The sequence below is a fragment of the Pseudopipra pipra genome, chromosome 1 (genome assembly GCF_036250125.1).
Source record: "Pseudopipra pipra isolate bDixPip1 chromosome 1, bDixPip1.hap1, whole genome shotgun sequence".
NCBI classification, from domain to species: Eukaryota; Metazoa; Chordata; class Aves; order Passeriformes; family Pipridae; genus Pseudopipra; species Pseudopipra pipra.
In genome coordinates, this window is record NC_087549.1 from 119,490,770 (window position 1) to 119,507,759 (window position 16,990).

General features: G+C 37.3%; 1 protein-coding gene across 5 annotated transcripts in view; it reads right to left on the minus strand.

Annotated features, from left to right (window-relative positions):
- The window catches only part of PLCL2 (phospholipase C like 2), a 99,040-nt gene that overhangs the window by 40,920 nt on the left and 41,130 nt on the right, over positions 1-16,990 (minus strand). For all 5 annotated transcript variants that reach the window (XR_010434792.1, XM_064673547.1, XM_064673538.1 and 2 more), the window contains exon 3: positions 1,889-4,375. Coding sequence is in view for 4 of the 5 variants with exons in the window: in XM_064673547.1 (XP_064529617.1) it covers positions 1,889-4,375 (2,487 nt within the window). In the remaining variant the exon portion in view is untranslated. The remainder of the gene's footprint in view (positions 1-1,888; positions 4,376-16,990) is intronic.

A 16,990-nucleotide genomic window follows, 5' to 3' on the forward strand; every position in this document is an offset into this window, starting at 1 on the left:
CAAGTTATGACATCAGCTTTTGTCACAGAAACATAGGAACAAAAGGAACAGAAAAGGCTACTTGTATTCAGATTTAGAGAATCTGTTAAACTCACTGTTGTACACTTTCCTTTTGTCTCTTCTTTCATCTTATACTAAAAAAAACCAAACCAACCAACTTTGCCCTTTCATAATCCAGCTTGTGGCAACATTATTTGTGTGTCAAAAAATCATAACAATTTAAAACACAAAATTTCACTAATACAGAAATTAAACGAATCTAACATTCCCTGTTATAAGCTGATATTTATTTTAATTGAGTGGTTTATTTACTTTTGTTAGCTGTAAAACCTTAGTTATGCAGGTTACAACCTTAAATTGCGCACATTATATAATCTCTTAAAGTCTCAAATATCTTCTTGATGGCATTTTGAGAGATGATATTGATAAACTTAGTTGATAGCACATCTTTCAAGATGACAGAATAAAATACATAGAATACCTTTTAATATCTCATGTTCAAAGAAACCACACTGTAGAGTCTGTTTTCAATTACATCATTATACTGTGCATATTGCAGCGTGCACAATAAAGAGTTTAAAGCAGCTACACAAAATTGCGTGTTTTCACTGCTTTCTCAACTCAGCTCTTCCTTGAAAACTGTCCTAAAATACAGTGAGTATCCTTTACATGACAGAATTCTAGCCTTCAATAGGTTAACTACAGGTAAAGTTCACCTTATATGCAGCCTGTAACATGAAACAAGTCCAAATATCATCCCTGTATTTTTTTAATTATCTTCTAGTATCGCAATTTTATATACCACGTGGAATGGGAGAGCTTCATAATGATGTACTAATTGCTTCTTTCATATGAAGAAAAATTAGTTTTAAAATTGTATTACTATTAAAATATGTTTAATGTAAGATTATTCAAGAAGAAAATTTATCTGATATGCCTTTAAAATCCAGAACTAAGACTCAGACATTTTCTTTAATCAGTTTCCCCTTAACACTGCCTAAAAGCAAGAGGATTTAACAGGTCACTTCATTTGAAGTGACAGGTCACTATGCTTAATTTTACTGATCACTGCGAGTATTTCATCAGAAATACTCAGAATATCATATAGATAGTTAAAAGCTTTATTAAATGGAACACAACTTTACAACTCAACTTTAATTTATTTCTTAAAGGGGTTATTTACCTGGAATCTTTACTGGCATCTCCAAATAATAGATCTTTTGAAGTGAGATCTCTTGGCTTCCACAAAACCAAGCACCTCAGCCTGTACTTTTTCCTGAAATTCAATGTGTTTACTACACATGACCTTTAAGGTAAGACAATTTCTTCTAGAAGATGCCTTCTAATACCTTAGTGCTAAATCCATGTATTTCTAACATGTTACTAGGAAGAATCATGGAAAGCAAATGGGTCTTTCTGAAAGCACTGCCTTCTATTTGCGAATAAAGAAAAAACATCAGTGAAACTATGCTAAATACACTTGGACATACAAGAAGGTCTCTAACAAACACTAAAGTCTCCTTTTTCTATCCGCTGTATTTTCCTCACTCATTTATACTTAATTTTTAAAAACTCAAATACTGACATACATTTTTCTAGTGTATTTCTAATATTCCTTCAAGGACATAGGACGAGTCAACATCATTGAGCTGAGTTATAACACTTGAGTCATATTTCCAGTTCACATTCAACAAAATACACATGTGCATTCAAGGTCTCATCAGTAGACAGTTTACCTAAAAGGCTGCTCTGACATAATCCATTTTTAAAGCTGTTCAGAATCAGACTCAAATAGCATAACTTAAAAAATTCTTAAAAGCATATATTCTATATGCATCATAATACAAAGACACACATAATAACCAGGAAATTCATTATGAAACTGTACCTGCATATTTTCTCTCAAATCCGTAGCTTCCCGAATAGGTTGGAGAGCATTCTTGAACACTTCATCTATTGTTTTAATCCATAATGTTCTCATAGAAGCATATTCCCTTGATTTCTTGCCCTTCCTCACAGAGAGGCCCCGCTTATGAGGTTTCCCACCACCCCTTCTATTAGTAATGGCCACGTGCACAAACAAGGAAGCATGTGCTAAAATTTCACCAGTTAAAGACTGCAGAGGAACGTGCCGATAACCAGTCTGTAGACACTCAAAGGGAATAGTGTATTGCCCAATAAACTCGTCCCCAATGTAATCATCATCCAGTACTACAAAACGCACCATAGCTAGTTCTGGCAAATTTATTTGAAATTCAAAGCTTTCATCAAAAATTGGATTATCCCCGTTCTGATGCATAGTTTTCGTCCTTTGCTCTGCACAGTCAGCAGGGATTCCATGTATTTCAACATAGACATAAGGATCCACAACATCACCTTTGGCACCTGATCCTTTGGGTTTAGGGAAGTTTTGCCCACTTATGATTTTAATATGAAGCAGCTGAGGTGAAACTCCAGGCACGGTGTCTTTTGTATTTGCGCTAAAGAAGGATACTTCTTCTCTCATGATAGCAGGACGGAGGACATAGCCACAGTTTCCATTTTGTCGAAACCAGCCAATGTTAAGGTCCATCATTAAGCCAGGTGTTTGAAAGTTCATTGCTACTATCTGACAACCACATTTCCAAAAGTCCTGGGGATTCATATTACTAGAGTCAATCCTCATAGGACTGGGGAAAACCCTCGCAAGAAAACGCTTGTTATAATTTACAAAGTCTCCTGGGTTTTCATTGGCATATTTGCTAGCAAGCACTTCATTAAAAGAGCACACTTCCCAGTACTTCTGGAGCTGAAATGAAACTTGAAACTCTTTGAACTGAACCGATTTACATATGCTTACCAACTCAGAGAGATCTTTGCAGAGCTGAAATCGTTTCCCAGTCATTGAGTTTTGCTGTTCTACCCCCTCTTTCGCCACTCTCTGTGACATTTCTGCTCCTTCATCTTCATCTGTAACATCTCCCTCTAGTCCAGAACAACTAGCAGAAAGCTTCTTTGCTTTGATCAGAATTTTCCCTTTAAGTGATTCTGGCGATGGAAGATAAGACTCTTCAATGTTTGGAGACTGTGTATGCAGTTTGTCCCCCAAAATTTTCTTCATGTGTTGCACCATCACTTTCTGCTGCTTAATAGAACAATGATTTTCTAAACATAAAATAAGAGGATATTCCGAAGCAAAAAATGCATACTTGTTAATAATGTCAATCACACTACGGAAGACAATCTGTGATGTCATTGTATGCCCTGTGTAAATCACTGGCTCGTTATCTGGACCATCCCATACATCCAGTTCAACACTTCGACAACCCATTTTTAGAGCACGAATGTAACCTGTGATGTCAGAAGGCCCTCGAAACTGATCCTCGATCAAGTATGTATTATGAGATGAATTTATAAAATAATGAGACAAGGGTTGTTTCATATCTTGACAAACTTTTTTATGCTCTGGATCAAATATGTGGCAGTCTGGTGAAGTAAGGTAATTCGTAAACCCATCTATAGAAAGATAACCCTTTTCCTGGCCCTCTTTGGCTGGCTCGTATTTCTGAATAATTTCAAGGCTTATTTCTTCTGTGACCTGTGCCATACCCTGTTCTGCTTCTAAGAACATCATGAGATCCTTGGTATCCAGAAATTCTTTATTGCTTGAAAACTGAACTAACAGAAAATAGATTTCAGGTCTGGTACAAAGCTCATGAAAAACTTCAATAAACTCTTCTTTTGTTACTTCAGTACCAGTTTTTTCCCTGGATCTATGTAACTCCTTGAATTTTAGTTCAATTTTGTTAGTTTTTAAACCAGGATTTAAGTCTTTTATAAACTGTACAGCATTACATAGGGGTATATGTCCCAAATTATCTACATCTGATTCACTGAACATTTGTGAAAGCCATGAAGTCCGCATATTATCTTGAGTACTTCCTATCATATCTAGAGTATGTTTTCCATAGGAAATCAGGTACCTTAAGCCAGTAACCCAAATATTTGCAACATCCGCTGAGTTAGCAACAAGATCTAGTGACTCATAGTTTTCTCCATATATAATTGAAAATGCACAGTCTTCTGATATCTGGTCATATATTCCATTGCTGCGAAAAATATCTGTATTTTTTCCTGTTCTTACTTCTTTGATTGATTTGATATCAATCTTTGCTTTTTCAGAATCCTTTTTTGAAGGTTCCCAGCGCAGAGACTGCATATCCGCATCCAAAAGAAAGTATCGGTGATACACCCTGGAGTTGGATCGAATCTTTCTGAGCTCAGAGCCTTCAACCATCGCATTAATACAGTCGCTTGCACTGCTGATCTTCTTCTCTGTCGGCATGCTGCTAAAGGACACCGTCTTCTTTCGTTCTCGCTTTTGTTTCGTACCATCCTAGTAAACATGCAAGGGGAAGGGAAACAAAACATATATCAGTATGATTTTGCTCAACACTGAAATAGGTTTCAACTTAAAGCAGAAAGTTCATAAAGTAGTTCAATAAGGTCTGTGCAATGACCAGTAAGATAGAAATGCTTACTAGAATCATCACAATCAAAATACTAGTAACGGCTTAATATTTGTTCTTACTTAAATAAATAATCTTCCAGAGTCTTTTTTTAAAATATTTTTATGAGCACAAAATTTAAAAAAACAAGTTTTGAATGCTAATGAAATAATAATGTTGTATTACTGCCTGTATGTACGTGCATTTTATTTTATGAGTAATATCCTACTTACAGAGGTAACAGGTTCTATAGCCAAGGCAGTAGGAAGTTAAGCTTTCCTCCAAGTCCTTATAGATACTTGCTGAACTTGTCAGCACAGAATATAATATTTTAATACTATTTAATGCTGACAGGGTGCATTAAAACACAATTAACTGCATAAAATCCATAGGACATGGTCCTAATCTAAGCATACGAGACATTAACAGCACTTATTATTCACAGCTCCCTTCACTGCTGCACTCATGTGTGCTCTTCCCACAGACTGTCCACAGCACTCACACATGCATCTCACTCCTATACTAGGAAACTATCCATCATAGTCTAAAGAAGCTGCACTGAGACACAGGGAGCAGATGTAATTCACTGTAAATTCAGAGTTTCAGAAAATATGACAGCCACTCAAGAGGGAACTTCTGAGAGGATTAAACTGTTTCTGAAGAACCAGCATATCATTAGAAATAAATGGAATGGAAGATCTGGTCAGGAAGGGAAGCAAAAGTGATTTACCTTTGCTCTTAAAAAGATGAGATAACCCAGAGGTCTTACTTTACTAGAGAAAGTTTGGGTATATAAGGATATATAAGTCTTAAAAAAAAAAAAAGACATTTAGCTACCTCTATTTGTTGTTTGTATCAATTCAAACAAGTGCAAATAAATCAGTAACACATGACGAGTACAATCAATTCCATAAGAACTGAATTTAAGAAACCTGTGTGATTTCATTATTTGCATTTTCTGAGACTGAAAAGTGGTGTGGGTTTTTTGGGTTTTTTTTTGTCTTGATGAGCCAACTTTTAGTCTGAATTAATACTTCCATGAAATAATCTTTACATTAGATACCCTAATTAGAGCACAGCTCAAAAAATTACTTTTCCAGCTTTATTAAAAAAACAATGTTGATATTCCCTCAAACAGTTTTTCATTTGAAGTATGTTCCAGTGCAAATCAGCATTGCTTATATGGCAGAAAGGAAAGTGAAAGAAAACCTTTAATGATTGCTACGCTGAACAGATGTTCAAATAAAACCCATCCATTACAAAATGCATTTACAGTTCAGGGCATATGTGCTGTATGTTTAATTTCATTAAATTAAAAATGCAGAATCCTGATTTTGTCATTTAATTTATAAGCATCCAAAAAGCCATGCATTGAAAACAATGATTAGTAAAGTGAGCAGACAATATTTGCTGTTCCGTGTTTGAGAAACTTAATCAACCATACAATTCTTGCACCTTTAATGACAGCAGAATTTGCTTTATGCAAGTTCTCAAGAGACCAGTATAAGCGAATAACCCTGCAGATGACTGTTTTATTTCTAACTGCAGTTCAAACACCTGCAATGGATACTGCACAGGGTTGACTCTCAGAATCTCATTACATGTAATTTGGGTTGTTTTCAAACAAAATTGAATTTCCTTTTAAAAAAAAATCAAATGTGCTTTTTGTTGACAGAGGTTTTTGTTTCATTTTAAGCCTAGCCTCTTGTCTGGCTACCTATCTACATCTCTTAACCTGAAAAAGTGGCCAGGGACAGTCCCACAGAAACGAGCAGTGATGTTCCCTTCTGGTATTTCAGGGCTTGGAATGAAGCATTTTTAAACTCCTTAATGCTCCAGATTTCTCAGTCACAGACCTAGGAGGGAAATACATTTCTCAAACTGTTTGGTGAGAGATAGCTGACAGATAACCTTGTAACACCAAAACCATCAAGGCCTGGGAAGTATCACCTTGCCTGGCCATGATCAGAAGGAAGGTCTATGCCTTTCTGTGTGATCAGGACTGTATCTGATCCAAGGCACTGAATTGCAAAGGAAAAATAAAATCTTCCATTTCTTGATGTCATCTGATGTAAAGATGTCCATCCCAAGGCAACCTCATTCTCAGCGCTAGTTACCAAAATACTGAATAGGAGTTTATGCATGTGGACCAGAGGAGTAATTCGATCCACCACCTGCAAGATTATTTGGCTTGCCTGCCAGATGAATTTGAAGCCAGTTCACAGTATTCTGCATTGCTGCAGGGTAAAGCAGTCTAGCCACTCAGTTTATTTATATAAAGCCTGCACCACAGTGTAAATGACCATGAAGACATTCTGAGCTCCAGAACACGCTTCATAAGTTTTTGCTTGTCCAGAGATCAATGACCCAGAGCTACCGGATTGCCTGTGCAAGTCCCCATCCTGACAGAGGCATGGCAGTCATGATCAATCTGTATAAACAGAATTTAAAGGATATTTTACCAAAAACACTTGTGAGAATTATTTGCCTGTTTGAATTACCCACCTGTTTGAAAGGAAATAGGGAAGAAACTCACACTCATAAGGTGAGAATGCAATTGCATAGAGCGCACACAAACTGTGTGAAACAAGTTGGTGAGCCTCAGCGATACAGTCTGGCACGGAGAAGGAGACAGATATATTCTGTTACATGATGTGGAAGATTTCACCCTGAAAGTGGGGTGGCATCCATGAACTGGGTCAGGTCACTCATGGCCTAAGGTGTGCCTTGAATCAAAAAGATTGGCCCATCAGAAAACTGTTATATATCTGAACAAACACAGGAGTGATTTTTCGGCATTCGTGAGACTTAAAGTGCTCTTGTTGTTCAAGATGCTCGAAGTGACAGTGACTCTACGGTGCAGATGCACAATTCTGTCCAAGGAAGCAGCTACAGTTTCTGTGCTGAAACAACTTTCAGTCATTCTAGGATCTCTCATATAATGAAGACCATGTCAATCTTCAAATTATAACATGTACTGTCATTGTAACAGGACTTCCCCTAAAGACTGTCTGTGCTTCAGAAGACTCTAATCACTGAAACCAGAATGACCAACCTCATCAATACATTTCCTAACACTGGGTGCCACAACCAAGGTCACCTGCAACAATTTTAGAGGAACAGACTAGAACACACATAAAACCATTTTGAAACATTGCTCATAACCACCACAAGCAACCACACAAAGAGTTTAGTTTATCCAGGAGTTCCTAGCAACAGAAAGAAAAGCATCTAGCAGTTTAAAAAAAACCAGAAATAATCCCAGCTGTCATTTGTGGCACTTAAGAGACAGAGACAGCTGGAGAAAACAGATTAAAAGCACAAATAGGGAAGAGTATCTCCATGATAACTTTATTCCCCTCAAGGTACCAACAAACAAATAGTTGTGTGACTAAGCACTATCTACAAAACAGAATTCTGGAAACAACAGAGAATCTTGAATCAGACACTGGGAGAGACGCACATCGTCCCTGAACTGCAAAGTTTTTAATTTATGCAATTCTATGATAAAATTACTTAAAAAACAATTTGAATAACCATTGGTACTGACAGGGACAGCAGTGGAGTTCAAACAGCGATTTGATAACTTAATAGACCAGGACAACAGAGGAAAAGAATGACTACTATAAGGTTTGTAAACATCTGCTAAAGGAAAGGAAGCAGAGAGTGAACTTTATGACCTGTAAATGTCCAAATGAATCATGCCCCAGAAGCAGTACTGCAAGAAAAACATTCAAACATGGAGTTACCAAGATGTTTAGGTACCGCTTGGTCCAGTGGAATTTAGAACATTTACAGCCGGAGGCAGAGGCTTGTCAACTAAGTGTGGGGCTGCAACCTGAGCACAGTGCAGGCCAGTCCTTCCACCTGTCAATACAAGATGATCCTCCCACTCACTAACGGAAAGTTTGAAGGTGGATGCCTGCAATCCTGCCTCTCTCTCCATGATTAAAGCAGCCACCTGCAGCTTTGATGCAGTGGTTTTGCTAATTAGGACTGGAAGATCAATGCCTCTACCTGCATTTAGCCCAATAAAGTATTCTTTGAGACAGAGGACTTTAAAAAGAATAGACAATGGTAACAAGAGGAAATATCACAGTGACAGATTTTTAGAGCACTTGTCTGGCATCTGGGAAGTGAAAGTCCCTGATGTCACTGCTCCATAAACATTTCACTTGGTGACCCTGAATGCAAAATACACTGACAGTCCATGTAGCAGGGACCTGAACACTGAATTTTACCTTCTCAGAGGAATACCCACTTCCCCAAGTGACAGGTCCTGCTGCTACTTGCTTATGCTCTAACTGTAAAAAACTTCCACTTGCTTTTATATACCAGAGGTTAATCGAAGGCAGCTCCATCCTAGTCTTGAGAGCATGTGGCTGAGCATTTGAAGAACCCCAGGCAGAGGGACTAGAGCCCAGCCACTCCATGAGCAGGTGAGTGCTCTGTCAACCAAGCAACTCCAAGGAACGGAGCACAAAACACCCCCCAGCCCCCCACAACTGCAGCACCTCACTGCAAGTTTTCTGATTGTCAATGGCTGAGCTTTGACAACTTGTGAGAAAACTCACACACTGAGATAATGACAGCACACAGTCTGCAGGAGCCACAGACCCAAGAATACCTACTTAATTCATCCCCAAAAGGCTCAGAAACAAGATAAATGTGAGACATTCATCCTAGCAGATATGGCAATGCCCATACATATGTGTGGTAACAAGACTGCAAGCATGTACAGTGTCTCAAGAGCTTATAAATAAATCTATTTTTTTTTGCATGTAAGTTCTGAATTAAGTGACATGTTTGTGAATCTGAGGGCCAGTGTTGTGCCAATACTCTGAGCAATTACTGATAAGTGAGAACACAGGCCATGCCTAAGTTTGGTTAATTTTAATTTATTTTAAATTACACCATTATTTCATGTCATATAGTGTAAAAGCTGTTTTAGATGTAATTTGATGTACATCTGTAGCCAACAGTTGCACTACAATTCACTACTTTATGATGAGAACCGGCATCCTAATGATCTTCATGATGAACACAGAGTGAACTACTCTTTTGACATGATATAACTCATTGATGACTTGCTTTTACAGTGGATGTGATGCTTAAGTGGCCAATTTGAGTACAAAAACTGCCTGTCTTCATCAAATGCAATTTGGCAACAATTGCAAAATCACCTAGCTTAACAATATGACGTATAATAAGCCTTTTTCAGGAAGTACTTAGTTAAAAAAAAATTGAAACTTTGTTTATTTAATTAAGATTCCTAAGCATTTTTCTTCAGAACTCCACAAAACAAAAAACTTGAATTTTATATTCTTCATAACTAAGAAAGCATTCAGGTGTGTCTATGTATAGTTAGGTCTACTCAAGGGAAAAAAAAACACAGATACTTAAAGTCAGTAGTTTAAAATATTCAATTTCCAAATGCATTTTGTTAAAAAATATTATAATCTCAGTAATTTGTTCTTTTCCAAGGCTTAACCTGTGGTTTTAGAGATATAAATGCAGGCATAGAGCAGCAAATTAGTTACAAATGCAACATAAATATCAAATTATCCTTATGTTTATAAGTATTTTTATCACAAAAATATTTAGGGTTTTCTTTGAAAAAATATCTGTAACTGAAACAGCAGTAATAAACAGGATCACTAATTTTTGCAAACACACACAAAACCCCTCATATTATGTATAATTTACCAACATACATCTGCCAACTCATTCCAGAACATAACATGCAGCATTATAAAAGAGGCTAAGCAAGTTTTTGTGTGAACAAGTCATTAGATAAATGGAAGGAAAATAGCAGGTAACTCAAATCAGCAACATTACATCTTTGTTACACAAAATTTAGCATTTCTTTCAAAAGTTGCATCCAGTTAAAGGCAGGCTGAGAGTCTTCTTTAGAAGAGGGTGGGTGAAAAAAGGGAAAAAGTGGAGAGAAAGAGAGAAGGTGGTGCAGGAAAGGCATTTCACCATTAGGAGCCACGTCCCCAAAGACAGGAGCTCTATGTCCTCAATGCACCCTCTCTCAGCCCAATTCTCCTGCAATCAACAACTCAGCAGAAGAATCTGCTGACAGCCACCACTCAGCCTCATTCCTCCAGCCAAGCATCTCCATTCTCCCTAGTCAGTACCTTTTAATTTGCCATTACTAAAGGATTCTTACTAACACAGTGACCCAGATTCACTAAAAGGCACGTAACTTTGTAATGCTTTAACACAGCAGTCCAAAGCTTCCAGAGCATGTGAAAGCCAAAACAAGAAAAAAAACTCTGCAAGTAATTAGCAGTTCAGCTGACAGGATCCCAAACACTTCAGAAATGGCACACGTTAAATCACACTGTGTACAATAGTTTCTGAATGGAACTGTAGCCGCTGTTTAACTGTACACAGCACCAAGCAGTTCTATTTAAGACAAAGTAGAGTCCTCAACTGAAATAACAACTATTTGGGAAGAGACAAAACATCAGCTATTTGGAAAACACAGGGCCTCCTACTTGTCGTGAATCACTATATTTGTGCTCAGCATTTAAATATTTCTCCAAATTGGTATTCATGACATATCTGTTGTTTGCAGAAATTTTTTAAGATAAACTTATTTTTACAATGTGTGGTAGGTTGACCCCAGCCAACCCAGTTATACAGTGTTATAAATAACAATGAGAAGGCAAATAACAATTAACAATTGTTAAATAACAAATAACAATTCTTCCTTTTTTTTTTATCTTTTTTTTACTAAAGGAATTCTATGCTTAAAGGAATATGGACACAGGGGCAAGTCTTAGCTCAATATTCAAACAAAAACTACCTATATTATTTCAGATGGGCAAATTGCATGGTTCATGATACAGTTAAACAAATTCCCTCTTCAAAATATTAATTTTCTGTCCTGTCTCTTCCTCCTCCTGCCCCAGCTGCATCTCCATTCTCCTCACTCCAGCTCCTCAGGCCCTCATTAGCACCTGTCTGAACACAGCAAATTAATTTTACCTCACTACCTCAGGAAACAAAAAATCTATTTTCTTCCAAATTAGTCGTACAATTTTAGTAAGCTGAAACAATTTGCCATTTGATCAGTTAAGTATCAGATGGTTCAAAATAACCACTAGAAACAGGGAACAAATTAAAAATGGGGTGAAAGAAAAGAATCACTCACTTTTATCAAGAAATTAATTCAATTAAAATCAATGCAGTTGAAACTGTTCTGTTGATCTTACATGACCTGACAAGAGAGCTTTATGTCATTAGGTTAGTGGTGGACTTCACAGTGCTGGGTTAACAGTTGGACTTGATAATCTTAAAGGTCTTTTCCCACACAATTCTATTAGGGAAAACAAAATCTCCCATCTTGGTCCACCTCACAGAATGTACATCAACAATTTCATAAAACATAATAAATATTACGGCAAGATATTGGTAACTGCCAACAGCATAAAATAACAGAATTAGGGTTCTCAGGTTCTTGGGCTCATTTGGTTCTGCCTCATTTCAAGAAAACAAAACACCAGAAAATTCACAACTCTATGATATGACAGTATCACTTCCCCACTACCTATTAGACAGGGCAGCAAAAAATGGTAGCCTGTGTGTTGGCCTTGCTGCTTTTATAGCAGGCAATTTAACCCAAAGAGCAAGGAAATAACAGGATATGGTTTTGCAAATGCAGTATAGACTAAGGCTTTCTTTGAAATTCTCCTGTTTATTTAGTCATTTGATCAGTTTACAAGAGAATAAAGAAACCATTATCTAATATTTCTTGTATGTTGGTGTCTTCACAGAATCACAGAATATGCCGAGTTGGAAGGGACTCCCAAAGATCATCAACTTCAACCTTTAGTCCTGCACAGAACCACCTCCAAGAGTCACACCACATGACTGAGAGTACCACCCAAATGCTTCTTGAACTCTGTCAGGCTTCCCTGGGGAGCCTGCTCCAGTGTCCAACCACACTCTAGGTGAAGAACCTTTTTCTAATATCCAACTTAAAGCTCCCCTGACACAACTTCAGGCCATTCCCTCAGGTTCTGTCACTGGTCACCAGAGACAAGAGACCAGTGCCTGCCCCTCCTCTTCCCCTTGTGAGGAACTTGTAATTGCAATGGGGTCTCCCCTCAGTCTCCTCTTCTCCAGGCTGAACAGACCAAGTGCCCTCAGCTGCTCCTCATACGGCTTCCCTCCAAGGCTCCTGATCATCTTCATTGCTCTCCTTTGGACTCTCTCTAACAGCTTAATGCCTTTGTTATATTGCAGTGCCCAAAACTGCACACAATATTCAAGGTGAGGCCACCCCAGTGCAGAGCAGAGCAGGACAATCCCCTCCCTCGACCGGCTGGTGATGCTTTGCCTGATGCCCCCCAGGACGTGGCTGACCCTTCTGGCTGCCAGAGCACTTCTGACTCATAGTCAACTTGCCCTCAACCAGGACCCCCAGGCCTCTTTCCATGGCCCCGCTTTCCAGCATCTCATTCCCCAGCCTGTACAAACATGGAGAGCTGTCACATTCCAGGTGCAGAATCTGGCACTTCCCCTTGTTGACCTTCATATGGTTGGTGATTTCCCACTCCTCTAATCTGTTGAATTCTCTAATGAATTCTTAAACGTCCTTAGGTCCTTCAGCATTCAGGTACTTCCACAGTATGTCACGGGGGAGCTTTCCCTGATCCTCTGCTACAATCCACTTCTTCCACCAAGACACCCAAGGCATCCACATGCATGATGCCGCTTGCTCCCTTCTCATTCAGCTCTTACATAAATCCACTCCATAATTTTTTCCAAAGAAAGGAAACAACTTCATATTGCTTATTCTGCTGAAAATAATAAAGGAGCTGTAACTACTTTAACTGTGTTTGATGCTGACCTAAATTTTAAAAGGTCTAGAGTAACTAAGACCTCTCCATTCTGCACTTTCATGATGCTATGTTTCATGCTGTCTTCTAGCAGCAACTACTATAACTTAGAGAAACACAGGTATGTTTATAAAGCTATGCACATAATGAGAGAACTCCAAGGCCAGGCTGGATGGGGCAACCTAGTCTAGTAGAAGGTATCCCTGCCCATGGCAGAGGGGTTGAAACTAGATGATCCTTAATCTCCCTTCTAATGCACACCACTCTAGGATTCTTTAATTTTATAACATAATTTTATAATATAATTATATTATACTATATACATTATAATTATATATCAATAAGTTATATAATATATATAGCATATAATATATCTGAATATTACAATACAGTACCAAAAATTAAATACAAATACCATTGAGGCATTCTTCCATATATAATTATGTCTGCATATTTATGAAATTAAAATGAAGTGGCATTTGGTTTCAGGGGTTAATTTACAATACAGATGAGCAGGGGAAAGGGGAAAAACAGTCTGATCTCAAAAGAAAATAAATAAGAAGCATTTAAGGAAACTACCCAGACTGCTGTGAGCACTGAGAGAGCCAAAGCCTGAGTTATGCTTGGCATGAACATCGCAGCTCTCCGTCTTTCTGAGTTGGTTACAGTTCTTCTGGGTAGCATTTCCAATGGAGCAAAAGAGGTATCTCGTTTTTACAAACTCAATAAAAGCAAAACATGTATATCTCAGATTAGAACAACCAATATTTTAACCAAATTCATACAAACTACAATAATTATTTATGAAAAACAGCAGTTAATATGTACTGTTTAGTCTTAAACTGAGAAAACTGCACTGACAGAAAGCTGTTAAAAATTACTTGATGCCATGAAAAGAATTTCAGCCCTAGATTAGTAAGTACAAAGTATTTCAGACTCCTAATTTCTCGTGTACTTAAGAAATTATATCTAAACTATGACAAACAGACCATTTTAACTACTATAAACTTATGTTTATTATAACCATTTATTTTTTCAGCCATCAATTATAAGAAAAAGTAACAGTAGTTACACATGCTTTTAGCTTGAATAATGACTGACGATGACAAAGTTGGCCCTCTATATGAAGGTACTGAAGGATTTGAACACATAAATTGGCTTAACAGGTTTCAGTGTGGTTCAGGAGTGAAGAAGGCTCCGAGTCTTCACTGCCATCCCTAAAACCAGCAAGGTGCTCTTTCTGCATACACGCACATCCATTTAAGCTCTCAGCATTTTCATTTTCAGTTCTACAATAATGTTTTAAATACCCAAATGTTATAGCTATAATGCACTTTCAGGAGCATTTTAATCAAGACCTATCAACAAGATTTAATAAGCAGAATATCACAGCAATCAGTCTGAAGTTGAATATCAGATTTTTTTCAAGTCTTCATAGCTGGATGTAAGTTCCACTGTTAGAAAGCACAGCATTTTTCCATTTCTTGTTAAAGTCATAAACAACAATTTGACTGAATTGGCAAAATAAGTAACACAGCTGTCAGGCTTTAAAGCAAAAATACAGCATGTGGGTGACTTCAAAATATAACAGAATAGCTGTATTTAAGATTTTTGTAATTTCAGATGCAGGTCTGCAAACAGCTGCTTCACTTCTCCAGCATTGCAGAGGAAAGACAAGCCAATGGCCTGATCAGCAAGAGGTAAAAGTGAGCACTGGCTCAAGCCCCCCTACCCTTTCCCACTCCTGTTGGTAAAGCCTTCCCAGCAGCTTTTCCAGAATTTCCCACAAATGTTAACTGTTGGTTTTGGTTTGGCTTTTTTTACCAACATTCCTACCTAGCAGGCTGAGACACTATGTTATTTGATTTACAACAAACCACCTGACAAAAACAAGCTTGTAGAGCATGCAATCTTAGGACGTCATTACAGGTACGCACTCCATGAAGTTACATGTATTTAAATACGAAAAAAAACCAAAGGACACCTCATTCTATGCAGGCAAGATTCATATTTTTCCATGCTGCAAATGTAGCCAACAAATGAAAATAATTGTGTTTGTTATGAATGACTAATTTAGTTGGAAAGCAGAAAAGTACTTTTTCTCTACTGTGAGAAATATTATAACTACATGATAATCCCTTAACCGTCAACAACTCTTGCGCATGAAAAATAAACAGCAGATTGACCATAAATGTGTTATATAATTTAAAGGACTGGCTTTTTCACACATCCTTACAGGTCATCCCACCCAACCTCTCAGCACAAGGTTACTATTAAATCACACATTTCACTTTTCACTGATGTCGTAAAATGTTCACCTCCACCTGTACTGTCAATTCATGTATTTTTCCAAATTTCAATCCAAATGTCATCTGCTCTCTTGGAAAGTTCCTGGTGTTGTGTCCTTTCCTGTCACTAGGTGTTTTCCAGAGAACAACATGGAAGCAAAACTATCACCTAAAGGTTATTTTATCCAAGTCAAACTTTCATGCGTAAGAGTAATAAAATGTAAAACTTTTTTTTCACTCTAAAAACTACCATTACCTCTGCCCTGAAGCTTTCTATTCATCAGCTGATTTCCTTTATTCTAGTGATTGATGAATGGTGTCTTCAGATTTGCTTCTTGACTAATGGTAATTGGACAAACAAATTTCACAAGGTAAATTCAAATAAAGAGATGGAACTTCACAAGCTGAATTGTTCTCCTTTTGTGGTTTGAGGTAAGTTCCTTTTTGTCAATTAGGAGAGTGACTATTATCAACAGCCAATGCCATGAAGAGTTCACGTACAAAATTCAGTACTAAATTATGTAAAAAAGTTTGAATTTTTAAAAACCTCCTACTTCCTAAACAAATAATTAAACGGTGATAAATAGCTGTTGAATTTCAAGGAGACCAATTGTTATGAATTGGATAAAAAATACTTCTTAGGTTATCACTGCTCAGCGATCACACAGGCAGAGAATATGTGAGTACCCAAGTACCTTTACTAACCACATAAGGCTGCTTCTGACTTTCTCTCTTGGTTGATTTTCAGATATATGTAATTTACAGTTGTCAAAAAATGATGGGAAATTCTCATTCTGCATGCTACATCAACGTCCTTCTCCCCCTTAACTCTGTTCTTTAATTATTCATAACAGTTACAAGCACTTAGGAAAGAACAGTGAACTATAAATATTTAATACAAGATGCCTGTAACAGAAAGACATGAGAAAGCCTACAAAAATCAAATAGTATAAAGTATTTGTTTACCCTAAGCAAAATACTAAGCAAGGCATATGATCTTTATATTTATACAAGTGTTCATAGCTTTGACAAACCAAACCTAATAAATCATCTGTATGCTTTACCAAATAATTACAACTAAACAAATAAAAATTAACAGGTATATCAGTTTTCTCTAGAGTCTTAGTATTTTAAAGGGATCTATTTTGGTACAAGCTTACATTGTAAAGAATGCTTAATAAGCATCACTACAGGACATTACAGTTTGAAGATGTTAAAATATGCAAGAGTCAAGAGCAAACACACTGAAGACAATTTCTAAATTCCCAATCACAACAGCATAATCTTAGCAAGCAGTTGCTAAGAACTTCTCAGTACAGATGAGAATTATAGCATTTAGGGTGGTAAGAAAGTATGCAAG